Genomic DNA, 15,520 nt, shown 5'->3' with positions numbered 1-15,520 from the left:
ACTCCCTAGTCCCTAGTGATGTTATAAGGTTCTCATAAATTCGTAAACTATATCAATTTTTTAAAAATATTATAAATTTATCATATAGAACTTGTGGGCAGATATCATAAGTACTTGAATTGAATATTTAAATTCCGCTATTCCCGGTAACCCTTCCACCACAAAGAAGACAAACGAAAGACCATTGACCCGTTGTATTATTGATGTATCTTATCCTCTAATGGCTTTTCCTCTCTCTCCCTCTCTTTTATTTGGAGCCAACCAACCCTTTTCAACTTCTTTGTTGTTTGTACCCCACCACAACCAATAGATTATGCACCACAACTCTTATTATTATTACTATTATTGTTGTTGTTATTATTATTATTATATAGCTATTTTGCCTTTTATGGATGGTACCAAAATTGACGAAGGATCGAAAAAGTCGAAGGCTAGAACTAGCCCACTTGTACGCTGTTATTGTGAGACTCGTTTACATCAAATCAAACAAACTATTGATGGATGCACAAAGCTGAACCGATGAGAGTGCCTTGTTGAAATACTTTGCTTTGTTGCCAAGGTACTCGTTCCAAGTCACTGACCGATAAAGAGCGGGCCTACTTGGGCCCACTAATTTTATATGTGGGCATATTTGAACATTTCCTGGGGGCCCATATAGATAGGCAACCGAGAACCGTTGTCGGGTGCGGTTCACTAAGACCCGATGGAGCACACTCGGGTACAACCCGTTTGACAAAATGTGGAGGAGATCACCCACGTTGATCACTAGCCCTTCGGGTATGGGTGGCACTGTGACCCACCCTACACCTTCCCTAAGAGCCTGCAACCCACTGATATTGTTTTGGTACAGGATTGTGAGGAGAGTGGAGTCTGTGTGCGGGGCAAGACCCATGGCCCGATCCGGATCGGGACAACTCGGGTATGAATTCAAATGCAAGGCCGCACAAGCCCCGTTGAATTCACCTCTTGGGCCAGCCCATTTGAGGTCATCCTTTGAAATACCCAAGGAAGTCAACACGAGCCTCATTAGCTTCCCTGCTAGCTTTTCCATAGCTTCTTCATATTGCACAACAATATCACTGAAAATGACACACACACACACCAAAAAAAAAAGCCCCCCAAATGGAGGAGTGTTTAGAAAACAGAGATAATATTGGTACATCAAAGTTTTACTCCATTTCTATACTATTTTCTTTTTAATAATAGTGTTGAAAATATACATATTCTACTTAGTTCTCTTTTACCTTTTATTTTCGAACAAAACAAAGTATAAAAATGGTGTAATATTTTTTGTGTAAATATTAGTAATCTTTTAAAAAACTAGTCCACTGTCGAAGAATAGGAAACGGGTGCTTTTTGGCTAAGGGACTAAGTGAGCAATGAGATTAAACGGGAATTTATACATTACAATCAGGGTTTTATAATTATCAAGTTACATCAGAATTGAAATCTAATGTTATAGAGACAAAAAGCATATAAGATCTATATGTTAGAAACAATTATGTGTAGAACCCAAACAAGCATGAAAATTGAAGACTGTGTAGGAAGATTTAAATTCTCATGTTGAATAAGAATTATAAAACTCTTACAATTAATCCAAAACTTTAAGGTGGGTGGGTGATCTTTCTACTTAAATGATGCTCACTCAGTCATTTGTTAGTTAAAGACTCCACTCACTCGTACTTAGATTTCCCAATATATAAATAGATTCTCATCACTCCTGAAATCTTCTCGGTGGGTCCTTTGCTCTCATTGTGATCTTTGCTAATTGCATTAGGATAAGAAACTAGTAGTACCATCACCACTACAACACAAAAACTTGCAAAAAAAGTCTTATTTTATTTTCAAAACAGAAGAAGAAGAAGAATAAAGAAAAATAGAGAGGAGTTAGCTTGTTAAGTTTTCAGTTTTAGTATTGAGAACACGTGCGTGAGGGTGTTTTGTTTAAGGTACCAGTATTTGCCGTAGTCTTGGGGCCAGAGTTGGAGGAAATGGTCAAGAGGAGACCCAACAATGGTGAAGCATTCAGACCACATGAGTTTGGGGAAGAAAGAGGAGATGCGTGCACGACCATAGCCAGAAACACCGTCAGGGGTACGAGCTGCTTTGAGTTTCTGATGAAGAGGAAGTGAGAATAGGGTTTGACCAGCTCGCTGAATGTCACTGAAGAGACTTATGGGGATGCCATGGTTTACCACTTGAAAGACACCCCAAGTTTTGCATGCATGGCCTATGAGCTTTGAAGCATTTGGGTCATTGAGATCGATAACGGGTATGGTCTCACCCTGGCTAGAATATGAAGGGTAAGTGTGATCATCGAGTTGTGTCGTCCAAGCATAAGAATCAGGGAGTTCTTGTAGAGAGTTGAAGTCAGGGTGCTTGTGGTGAAGGTGCACGGGGTGAGCTTGAAAGGCTTCTGAGAGGGAAGGCATAGTGGAAGAAATTAAGACACTAAAGGTTGTGCTTGTATGTGTGGGTGTTGAATGCTACTTAAATAGTAATGAGACTTATTAGGAACAGGACTTATTATGAGTTGGGTTTGGGCAAAAGTAGCTATTGTTGTTTGGAGGTAGTACTTGCTACAAAACATACTACTATATACATTCAGAAAGATGCGCTGAGAAACATGATTGTGTGTATGGAATGGTGGGGAAGATGGCGACAATGTTGCCCTTAATTCAAACCAAACTAAAGTGAGACACACACACATAAAATAGAGAGAGAGAGAGAGAGAGGGGAGGGTGTTTTCATGGGATATTGACTTTTGTGTTATATTTTTCAATAAAAATCACATAACAGTTTAAATATTGTTTTTTAAACTGTCATAACAGTAAAGTCGCTAGGTAATGTAGCGACTATAGTCTAGTCACGTGGCGTGTTCGTAGAGGTCACAAAAATCTAATTAACCTATTCGGCCAAAGTCACTATATGGTGTAATGATTTTGGGCTATTTTGGATTAACCTATAACCCAAAATAACTACATCATGTAGCAACTATTGAATATGTGTCATTCTAGTAATTTTTATTGCAAAACGTGACACAAAAGTCAATGTCATGTGTTTTTATATATATTTTTCTTACATCATTTTTGTACTACACATGTTACTTTTTGCACAGTGCCCTTAAAATATTTAATAGTGTCTTTTAAATAAAATTTTTTGTTAAAACTTCAATAATATAAGTTTATACTAAAAAATAAATTATGTGCTACTATCAAAATTAAGATACACAAGGAAAAAACAAAACAAAAACAGTTTTATACATGGACAAGGGAAAGAGAAAGGACAGGGGCCCCTACCTCAACATGTGTCCTTGTCTTGTTTTCAAGTAGAGAAAACATTTTAGTCGTACTCTTCCAGCTTGGTTCTGGTCTCTTTTATTCACTATTGGACAATATATATAGGGCCATTTGGGTAGTTGGCATCATGACCAAAGAGTTATCCTAGATAAACAATCAAGAGTAATATACAGTCAAGTGTTCAACGCTAAAGCTCGTTCTTAATTCGTTACATAATTCTCTCTAGAGTTTCGATGTGACGCATTACACCATTTTATCACTAGTCTACAATCCTATGCAATAGTTCTATAATAATTTACCAAGACACGTTCATAAACATATTATTTTATATTTGTATTTTGATAATTTAATAACTATTAATCCCACTTTATTTACTGATCATGATATACACACAAAGCGTTTATTCAACTTCGTTTTTTTGTAAAACGGAAGCGTATAGCATTTTATTTTATTTTTCAAAACTTCACATGTTTATAGAGAAGAAGACAAAAGCACACAATTGAGCAATTTGTCTACGTGTGAGAATAATATAAATTATTAAAAAGGTTATCATCCAACACCTTAAGATTTTGGGTTGAAGTGGTTCTTTATATGGTATCAGAGCTTGAGTGACTACAAAAAAATTACAAGTTCAATCCTCACCGCCCCTATTTTAAAGTGGAATTAAAATAAAAAAACAGGTAAATCAAAAATTGAGCTTGTGCAATATCCATACTTCTAGCCTATGTAGCACCGATACTGACACGGGACACGTGACACGATACGACACGACACTCTGACACGTTAATTCTAAAAAATGTTAGATTTCGACACGTTAGGACACGTTTTGATATTAAATAATATTTTTAATTTATATAGTATAAATTATATTTAATATTCAATAACTTAACAAAAAATGAATCTGAACTTATAATATTCATAAATTTCGCAAAGAAACATAAGATATTCCTAATATTTATATTAAACTCAATAAAATAGTAATCGTAATCCAACGAATCTAATAGTTAGAACTAAAAACTCAACGCAACGTAATCTTTGAATCTTTGTTTGAATTTCTATAATGCGTGTTGGAGTGTCGGGGAGTGTCGGAGTGTCCGAGAGTGTCGGGAAGTGTCGGACACGACACCTCAGGACTTTTGAAGTGTCGGTGCTTCATAGCTTCTAGCCCAGAGCCCTCTTGCGTAAGAAGTGTGTTAGAGAATAATATAAATCATTAAAAAGGCTCTCACCCAACACCTTAAAATTTTGGATTGAAATAATTCTTTGCGACCTGAAAAGTTAAATAATTTAGGCAGAGAAAATAAATATTAATAAATAAAAAATGAGTGGACTGGATGATATTTCTACCCTATGCTTGCCCCTCTATTAGTTATAGTGGTCATTTCCAAGAAAAGCAGTAAAGTTTCCTATGGTATATTGCGGTTGGATTTGTGTTTTCCCTGTCCCATGTGCAAAAAGTTGGCTGATTGATATTCAGCATCAGCAATATTGCCGGTTTGATAGCACCACAACAATTCTGTGGATTGTCCCCATAATATCACCAAAGCTGATTCTTCTTTTCATTTGATTTGAAAACCTAATTTTTTTCCCAAAAATGAAAAAATAAAAGAAAAAAAAGTAATGGAGCTATCCTGGAGTGATTATTTAACATGATCATATTATGTAAGAAGATATTAGCCATTCATCAACAAATTAACGGTGACGATTTTGTCACTCTTTATTATAATATTTTTTTCTCATCTCTTATCACTATTAATGTACCCATAAATAATTAGAACCTCTTACATAACATTATTATATTAAAGTAAAATTATATCTAAAGTTACTATATATGCAGCAATGACATGTATATGATTATGATTTCTCACATTTAATATTTTCATCTTTTGTATAGTTATGATTTCTTACATTAACTGTGTTAATCTATATATATGAAAAATTTATCTACTACACGTAAAACGGCTACAAAAAATCAAACCCTTATATTAAATAAAATATAAGAGGATCAAACCCATAAATAATTAGATCCTCTCACGTAACATCATGGTCTAAAGAGTTAAATTATCCGGCTAAATTAAATATTGATCTCCCCTAATTTCGTTTTTACATTAGATCAAAAATCTAGATTTTGAAGCCACAACTCACATGGGTGTTGATTTCGTTCCCTGGGAGCGCGCAGTAAGCCTAAAAAGTCATTACTCGTAGACTGTCTGACTTTAGAGAATTCCACTTTGTTTACCTTTTTTATTTGCCTCTATCGACTTTGATTAAGAATGTTAACCAATTTCATACACGTGGTTTTAAAAAAAAAAAAAATTGTTTCGCAGTAAAAGAAAGATGCTTCCTGTCAACGTTATTGCGCGCATCTTTCTCATATTAATAATCATTGCGTTAGCACTTAGCAGTGAGAAAAAATTATAAAAAATAAACACATCAAAACGGCAAGAACTTAAGTTTTGGGTTTAATATTTGTAATGTTATAAGAGATAAATTTATCTCTTATACAAATAAAAATATGTGATATAAGAATAGAAAAAAAGAAAATATATGAACTCAATACACTTTTGTATATGTATATAAAAAAATTTATTTTTTACAATATAAAGAACATTTAACAGTAAGAGTTCGTTTGGATGAGCTTTTTTTTCTTCAAATGCTGCTTTTAAAAAAAAACACTTCTTAATTTAAGTTCGTTTCGATGTCTGCTTTTAAAAATAGCAGAAGTCACACAAAAAAAGTCAAAAACCTATTTTTTTTAGAAGATAAAAATTTTAACTTCTAAAAAAATAGAAATTAAAAAGCCAAATAATTTTTCAAAAAAAATAATTTTATAAAATATAAATAGTTTTAATTTTTGTAAAAAATAATTTTAAAATAAAGAAAAGATAAAAGTTAAAAAAAGAAAAATAAACGGGCTCTAAATTTTTTAAGTGAAAAAATGAGCAGCTTATGCAGTAAACCTTAGCAAATATTGATCCAGTATAACCGGAGAGAAATCTTTTTACGTTAAAATTTCACATGATTTGATCATATGAAATTTTTATATTTATCTTTCTTTAAAAATAATAATAAGAAATATTGACATACAAATTTTACATGATTAGATCATACAAAATTATAATATAAAATGATCTATTCCCATGAAACCGCTGAACCGATTTTGAACAAACGAACCTGGAAAAGTATCATTTTTTAGATTTCAACCTGAACCATGTGAATTGCAGTTTACAGTACTTAGCACAAAACCAATTTCATTTGTTTATTATAATGCTTTTAATTTTAATTTATTATATCTTATTATATCAATTTAATTTAAACAGTTAAACTAATGACTCACGAGTTAAATCGACGATTCATTGACTACAAACTCAATCTAGTAAATCACCAATTTGGATTTGATAAGTTGAAATAAAGTCAAGAAATGTGTTGATGTATAAAATGAATAAGGGTTTCTATGTTACACAAGATAAAATTATTTTTAACACATATGTAAAAAAACGTGTGACCCATCAAATAATGGTAGCTCAGTTAGCGCATAGGAGTTGAGCAGGTACAGATGAGAGCATGTGTTTGATCCTATCCAGTACCATCTTTGGAAACGATTTAAAGTCTTAATTCTGAACCCAGGATTGCATTGCGTGGATAATATCTGTAGTTTATAAATAGATATATAAAGTATGTGTGACCTATATTTTCTTTTTCTCTCTCTTCTTTTAACTTGAGCCACACACTTTTATGTATATATAGAAAATAGTTTTATCTTTTACCATATAAGAAAGGAGAGTGTTACATTTACAAACTTATCTTTTTACAAATTACATTATATACTAGAAGTAATATGCTATGTGCTGGAAAATATTACCCCCAATAAAAAATGTAATTTATAAAAATTTATAAATTTTTTTTTATAAATATAACTTTTCAAAATAAATAAACACTGATGTAGGAAAAAAAAAACAATTCATCACTGCAGGCCACTTCAGGAAAAGCCAAATTTTACGGTATTTTTTTGTTTTTTGGTATCCTAAATTTACGGTAACTTTATTGTAATTAACTATGTTTCCAAAAGAGTAATTATATAAAAAAAAAAAAATTAGTCACCGATTGACCATCTTATCACCGTTTTAAAAAAAAATTATCATTTTATTCCTCTTTTTAAGTTATGTCCATCTTCTCAAATTATATACCTATTTGACAAGAATTTAATTCAAATTTATTAGAGTAAATAACTTACCAAGAATTAATATTTGATCAAACTTTTTTTTTTTTGGTAAATATATTTGATCAAACTTTAGTTTAAGAAGAAGAATGTTTATAAAAAAAAAATCAATATATAATTAATTAAAAAATATATATTAATAAATTAATTTTTTAAAAATAATATTTAGTGATTATGATAAGGTCCACTTTATTTATTTATTTATATATATATATATATATATATATATATATATATATATATATATATATATATATATATATATATATATGTATATGTGTATGTGTGTATTGTGGTCTCATGGAGTCAACTCTAAGTTTCCTTGATTTGCAAACCCAATAAAGTGGAATGAAAGATAGCAAAGTTGGCCCTCCTATTTTATTGGAAGAAACAGACTCAGAACTAATTCTTGCAAGATATCCACATTCGTAAAGTCATAGACTCAAGTTAACTACATACCGGCTTCAATTTTACAAGTTTTGCGACTACTAGCCGTGGAAACTCGATTTTTTGATTCTTTTGCCCCTCGTTAATTAATCAATAATTATTTTGTCCTTCGTTCAAAATTATTTATCTATATGCTCCTCTTTAATCGATTAACTTGAATATTTAATCTATTAAATAGTCAAAACAGGCAAAAATGGTTAACTCGAGATTTAATCGATTATATCTCTCTATTTAATCGATTAAATCTCCTAACAAGTTAGGCAACAAAAGTAAAATCTCCTCCATAAACATAAGCAAATTCCATGCACATGAAGCAAATCAACAAGTATAGATAACTTAACAAACAAAGAAACCAACAAATTCACCTCTTGATGAGCAAATCTTCTGCATCGATTAACGGGGTTATTGTTTTGTATGTTCATGCGAGGCATACTGAACGATGAAATTGTATTATATTTTAGTTGGGTATGCAGAGGATGATATGTTTGACCATGTGATTGCAAATGTCGCAAGACCAAAATTTCAAAAACAAATAGGTGTGCCAGAAAAAGATTTTTATTGGGATACATGCGACAACTATTAAAAGGGAAAATCGTTAATAGGATTGACCTAAAACATAATGTTTTTGTTTCCACCAACAAATTCACCTCGTTGATGGGGTTATTGTTTTGTATGTTCATGCAAGGCAGATTGGACGATGCAGAAAATATGTTCATCAAGAGGTGAATTTGTTAGTTTTTTTGTTTGTTTGGTTATCTATGCTTGTTGATTTGCTTCATATGCATGAACTTTGTGTTTATGAAGGAGATTTGACCTTTGTTGACTGTTGGGAGATTTAATCAATTAAATAGGGAAATTTAATCGATTAAATCCCGAGTCAACCATTTTTGATTATTTTGATCATTTAATCGATTAAATATTCGAGTTAATCAATTAAAGAGGAGCAGATTGATGGATAGTTTTGAATCAGAGACAAAATAATTATTAATTAATTAATGAAGGACAAAAGGGTCAAAAAGTCACGCATTATCACCTTAACAAATCCTTGTTGTTTCTGATTTCTCTGTTAATAATTTATATTATCTGTAGCGATGATTTAACTCTTGAAAATTTTATAAAGAAGAAACATAAAGACCTACTATGCGACTATGCGTCATGTATAGTGTACTGCACTATGAATTTCGTCTTATTCTTAATAAAAAATAATAATTTATTCTCTCATTTTATAAGATAATTATCTTATATTTTTTTCACATAAAAAATTATGTCACTTCTTTTTTTATTTTCTTTTTAAATAGATGATGAGCCTCGTCGCATCATGTGCCTATGATAAGAAATACTCATATCTAACAATATGAGAAAATAGAATCTCATTAATAATAAAGGGAAATATGATTTTCATGATACATGAGATAATTTTATCTCATACAATACATAAAAAAAATAGGTGAAAACCATTAAGGAGAAGAAAAAAAAGTGGGTCTCACTCTTTTTTTTGGAGTGTGCATGAGATAAATTTATCTCATAAACATAATAAACATAATTTTTTTTGAAAAAAAGAAAAAAGAAAATGGCCACCGACGGCACAAAAAAGTAAATGGCCATTTACTTATAATATGTTATCGATACAGTAATTCGAACACACACCAACCATTATCTCTAGTCTTCACCATTACTAATAAGTCAATAACTGCCTTGCCTTTATGCTCGAAAAAAATGAGCAGAAAGCAAACGAGAAAGAAAAAAAAAAACTTGAAATTAATGGATTTGCAATGAATCCATTCGCAATAAAAAAGAAAGAAGTTACGGCAAAAAAATTGATTTATTGTTTTTTAAATAAAAAATTATGAATTTATGGTTGTCTAGGAAATAATTACATATTTATTGTATAATATGACGCCCAATTTGGGCGTCACCAATCATGCATAAATTTAGGGGTGCTAAACGAGCCAGGGGCGTTTGGCTCGGCTCGTGAAGGCATGAGCTTACATGTCTAAAATTGATTGTTGGACCCAGGCTTGGACTTGTATAAAAGCTCGTTTAATAAAAAGGCTTCAGGCTCCAATTCAAAAGCTCGGCCTTAGAGCCTCTCAGGCTTTCCTAATATATTATTTATTTATTTATTTTTTTATTTTTTATACTACTTGTGATAGCCCTCTCTCTTCTCAATTCATTTCATCCCATTTTATTAATTAAACAGACTTTTTAAATGATTTTGTTTTATATTATACTATTTGGATATACATTAAATTTATGAATATTTATGAAATTACTAGTGCTGTTGATTGTATATTTTGTTTGGATAAATTTTTGTTGTATTATTTTTTTTAAACAGGCTAAACAAGGCTTTTATTTTTTGTAAATGAGCCAGGCCACAGGCTGATATTATATTCGTAACAGGTAACAGGCTAAGGCCAGTCTGACACATTTGAACACAGGCTCGGCCCGTTAAGACCAAAGCTCGGCTCGTTAACACCCCTATGCATAATGTAGGCGTCACTCAAGAGGCAGTCACGCTTAATTTAGGCGTCACTTATCAGGTGTTGACACGTGTCATATTTTTTTCTAAAAAAAAATAAACAATTTAATCATAAAACTTCTGAAAGTCATAACTTTTGGCTCTGGTGTCCGAATCAGGTAATTTTTTTATTTTGATTCAACATAACTTTTCGAGATCTACGTAATAACATCTCATTTGACATATTTTATCTCTAACAAACATAATTTGAATTTACAACAATGAGACTTTATCTTATAATCGTTAGATTGTGACCGAATAAATTATAATCGTTAGATTGACGAAAATTAACGGTTAAGATTTAGTAGTAACAAGTAATAAGAAAAAAAGGTAGTAATTATAACATTTTTCTTATTTATTTCTATAACAACGAGAGACAATGTGGTTTAATATAAAATAAAATAAAAAGTAATATGACAATAACATTCCCCCAAACAATACGATAATATAGTTTATAAAAAAAATTATATTTGATTACTCCCAAATCCTAATAGTGTGTTAAATTATTAAAAATAAATAAGAGAACATAATAAAAATAGTTAAAAGATCAGTAAAATTGATAAGTAATATAATTTGTATGAATCATTAAATATAAATAGAATAATAATGAAGATCCACACCAAAAAAAAAAGAATAATAATGAAGATAAGAGTTCATATTTTTATATGGTATAAATTGCCATCATTAATTTCAGACCACGACTTTTAAGATAAAGTCTTATTGTTGCAAATTCAAATTGTGTTTGTGAGAGATAAAATATGTCAAATGAGGTGTCATTGCGTAGCTCTCAAAAAGTTATGTGGAATCAAAAAAAATTTACCTGATTCAGATACCCGAGTCAAAAGTCATGGCCTTCAAAAGTTTTACGATTAATTTGTTAATTTTTTTTTGAAAAAAAAAATGTGACACGTGTCAACACCTGATGAATAACGCCTAAATTAGGCGTGACGGCCTCTTTAGTGTCATCTACATTAGGCGTGATTGGTGACGCCCAAATTGGACGTGATATTATGCAATAAATGTGTAATTATTTTCAAAACAGATATAAATTCATAATTTTTTATTTAAAATACAGTATATCAATTTTTTCCCAAAAAGTTAGAAAACAAAGTACCATCAATATTGTTTTGTCTTATTAGATGCTTAATTAGTTAATTTCTATTTTACCAAATGGTGGTAGCTCAGTTGGCGCATGGGAGCTGAGCAGGTAGGGAGAGAGCATGTGTTCGAATCCTCCCAGTACCACCTTTGGGAGGGGTTTAAAGCCTTAATCCTAGTCCCGCCCCGAATCGGATTAGTTGCGAAGCGATGAACCGATTGGAATATTTCCAACAAAAAAAAAAAAAGTTAATTTCTATTTTATTTTTTTGGCTGATAAAAGCAAACCTTCAAATTCTAATAAATAAAGCTCAAAATCAAGTTGAACCACAAATTTATTTAACTAAATTAATGACACTTGACCAAAAAGTCTCACTGATTTAATCTCAGATTTGGTTTTTAAGACATTATAATTGGGATTTAGTATGTTTCCTTTTAAAAGACATAAGATGCGTCCTTTTAATTTTTTACTCTATGTACTCTCGGTAGTACATAGTTATAACATGAAAAGTTTTTTTTTTTTTACTTCCACGTCAGCTGTTGGGACTGAGGAGATAAAAAAAATAACTTCTAGACGTGTCGTTTTTTCTTTCACTCTCAGTTTTGTGTTCACACTACAAAATATTTAAAACATTTCCTTCTTCGATAAAAAAGAATAAAATATATTAAATAAAATCGAATTTGTAATTAAATTCAATTGAAAAAATATGTTAACAATTGTTGGTGGCAGACAACTCATTTAATGTCTCACTACTTTCTGAAATCTTGATTTTCAATTTTTAATTTGAATTTTGAATTTTGAATTTTGAATTTAAATTTGAATTTTAAAGGGTGGAAAAATATTTGAACAATTGTTGGTGGCAGACAGCTCATTTATTATCCAATTACTTTTTTGTTAAAAAATAATCACTAAAAAAACGAAAATATTTTGTAAAAAATGCAAATATTGTGTGTATAAATAGGATATGTGTTATTGGTTTTTTTATTTGGTAATTAACTTTTGTGCACAGATTTCTTCTCTTATCTATGTGTTTATCTTCTTCATCTTATCAGATTGTTGTCCTATCATATGAAAATGTAATATTTTTTTTTTGTAGCTTTGTTGTACAACAAAACTGACAGGATGATTTGGAATCACAGGGATATTGCTTTTGTACTTCCTCAGAGGAAGGTATGTCATTCTTCTCTATTTAAAAGGATAAAAAGAATTTTGAGCATCTAATTTAAAAACAAAAAATTTAAAAACAATTTACTGTTTTTTGAACGCTTGGTTTGTATTTTTAAAATTTAAATTTTAAATTTTACTCAAACAAAAACAAACTAATTTAAACTTTAAATTTTAATATCTGTTTAAAAAGGATAAAAGGGATTTCGAGCGTCTAATTTAAAAACAAAAAATTTACTGTTTTTTGAAAGCTTGGTTTGTATTTTTAAATACTAAATTTGTCTCAAACAAAAACTAACTAATTTAAACATTTAATTTTAATATCTGTTTAAAAAGGATAAAAAGGATTTCGAGCATCAAATTTAAAAATAAAAAATTTATTATTTTTTGAATGCTTGGTTTGTATTTTTAAAATTTAAATTCTAAATTTGACTCAAACCAAAACTAATTAATGTAAACTTTAAATTCTAATATCTGTTTAAAAAGAATAAAAAGGATTTCGAGCGTCTAATTTAAAAACAAAAAATTTACTGTTTTTTGAACGCTTGGTTTGTATTTTTAAAATTTAAATTATAAATTTGACTCAAACAAAAACTAACAAATTTAAACTTTAAATTTTAATATCTGTTTAAAAAGGATAAAAAAATTTGGAGCGTCTAATTTAAAAACAAAATATTTACTGTTTTTTGATCTCTTGGTTTGTATTTTTAAAATTTAAATTCTAAATTTGACTCAAACAAAAACTAACTAATTTAAACTTTAAATTTTAATATCTGTTTATAAAAAAGATTTTGAGCATCTAATTTAAAAATAAAAAATTTACTATTTTTTGAACGCTTGGTTTGTATTTTTAAAATTTAAATTCTAAATTTGACTCCAACAAAATCTAACTAATTTAAACTTTAAATTTTAATATCTGCTTAAAAAGGATTTCGAGCGTCTAATTTGAAAACAAAAAATTTACTGCTTTTTGAACACTTGGTTTGTATTTTTAAAATTTAAATTCTAAATTCGACTCAAACAAAAACTAACTAATTTAAATTTTAAATTTTAATATCTGTTTACAAAGGATAAAAAGGATTTAGAGCGACTAATTTAAAAAAAAATTACTTTTTTTTGAACGCTTGGTTTGTATTTTTAAAATTTAAATTCTAAATTTGACTCAAACAAAAACTAACTAATTTAAACTTTAAATGTTAATATCTATTTAAAAAGGATAAAAATGATTTCAAGCGTCTAATTTAAAAATAAAAATTTTACTATTTTTTGAACGCTTGGTTTGTAGTTTTAAAATTTAAATTTTAAATTTGACTCAAACAAAAACTAACTAATTTAAACTTTAAATTTTAATATCTGTTTAAAAATGATTTCGAGCGTCTAATTTAAAAACAAAAAACTTAGTTTTTCGAACTCTTGATTTGTATTTTTAAAATTTAAATTCTAAATTTGACTCAAACAAAAACTAGTAAATTTAAATCTTAAATTTTAATATCTTCTTAAAAAGGATAAAAAGGATTTCAAACGTCTAATTTAAAAACAAAATATTTACTGTTTGATTTCCAAAAAAAAAAATATTTACTATTTTTTGTTAAATTCTAAATTTGACTCAAACAAAAATTAACTAAATTAAACTTTAAATTTTAATATCTGTTTAAAAAGGATAAAAAGTATTTCGAGCGTCTAATTTTAAAAACAAAAAACTTACTGTTTTTTGAACTCTTGATTTGTATTTTTAAAATTTAAATTCTAAATTTGACTCAAACAAAAACTTACAAATTTAAATTTTAAATTTTAATATCTTTTTAAAAAGGATAAAAAGGATTTCGAGCGTCTAATTTAAAAACAAAATATTTACTGTTTTTTGAACTCTTGGTTTGTATTTTTAAAATTTAAATTCTAAATTTGACTCAAACAAAAATTAACTAATTTAAACTTGAAATTTTAAATTTGATTTTCGAATTCTGAATGGTGGCAGGCAACTCATTTAATGTTGAGCTACTTTCTGCGTTGGATTTGTTAAAGAATTTAAAAAATACATCTGCTTCTGTGTTTTCTATACAAACGCTTGGGGACGATTTTGTTGCTTATGTTTATTTTTTCTTTTGTTGCTGCTGCCAAATATCAGTTGTTTGTGCATTGCTTCCTCAACGAAATCGCTTCTTGCTTCTCTCTTTTTTCGTCTTATCAAAATTATGCTTTCACAATATGATTTTCTTATGGATGTTAATCCTGCCAAGGAGGACTGGAGGATTAAGGTGAAGGTGTTTCGGGCTTGGAAAGTTCCTAACTTTCAACGTAAAGATTTTGACGACAATGTTTAAATGGTTTTGTTGGATGAACAGGTAGTTGTCTGCGTTTTTAAAACCTTCCATGTTTGTTCTGATCGTTTTAGTTAACGTTATTGATGTAAGTTGTTTGCGCTTTTTTGTAGGGTGGTAGGATCCACGCCACTGTCAAAGGTTCTTTGCAGGTGCAGAAGAAAATCCATGAAGGAGAGTGCTATTTTATAAAGAATTTTGGAGTTGGATTCAACAACAATATGTTCAGGCCAACCAAGCATCAATATCGTTGTCTTTCAACTTGAGGATTGATGTTAAATCAATTGTTGATTCTAATATTTCTGCGAGTGAATTTGATTTTGTTGATTATGACATCATTGAGAAAGAAACATTTGACTCTCCTTATTTAGTTGGTAATATATTTTTCCTTACTGTTGTTCATTTTTTAATTATTACATTTTTTTGACGAACTCTTTGCTGCCCTCTTTGTTTTGT

At 29.5% G+C, this 15,520-nt stretch overlaps 1 protein-coding gene across 1 annotated transcript; it reads right to left on the bottom strand.

The window, feature by feature from the left end:
* Positions 1 to 462: 462 nt before the first annotated feature.
* On the bottom strand, positions 463 to 2,448 carry LOC133308475 (gibberellin 3-beta-dioxygenase 1-like). Its single transcript, XM_061509104.1, has 2 exons — positions 1,954 to 2,448; positions 463 to 1,079 (listed from the first exon to the last, which is right to left on the bottom strand). Exons 1-2 carry the CDS (start codon positions 2,430 to 2,432, stop codon positions 473 to 475), a joined length of 1,086 nt encoding a protein of 361 aa, XP_061365088.1. The 5' UTR covers positions 2,433 to 2,448; the 3' UTR covers positions 463 to 472.
* Positions 2,449 to 15,520: the final 13,072 nt, after the last annotated feature.

The sequence above is a fragment of the Gastrolobium bilobum genome, unplaced genomic scaffold, assembly GCF_033153095.1.
Source record: "Gastrolobium bilobum isolate Gb01-03AN ecotype WA unplaced genomic scaffold, APGP_CSIRO_Gbil_v1 utg3150, whole genome shotgun sequence".
In the NCBI taxonomy this organism is placed as follows: domain Eukaryota; kingdom Viridiplantae; phylum Streptophyta; class Magnoliopsida; order Fabales; family Fabaceae; genus Gastrolobium; species Gastrolobium bilobum.
The sequence above is the reverse complement of the archived record's forward strand: the minus strand, read 5'-3'. Positions and strand labels throughout refer to the sequence as shown.

Excerpts from the sequence above, each read along its gene's own strand:
- LOC133308475 (XM_061509104.1), bottom strand. The coding sequence starts at position 2,432 with ATGCCTTCCCTCTCAGAAGCCTTTCAAGCTCACCCCGTGCACCTTCAC. Across the intron at positions 1,080-1,953 it reads CAAGACTACGGCAAATACTG|TGATATTGTTGTGCAATATG; the intron begins GTACCTTAAACA and ends TGTCATTTTCAG.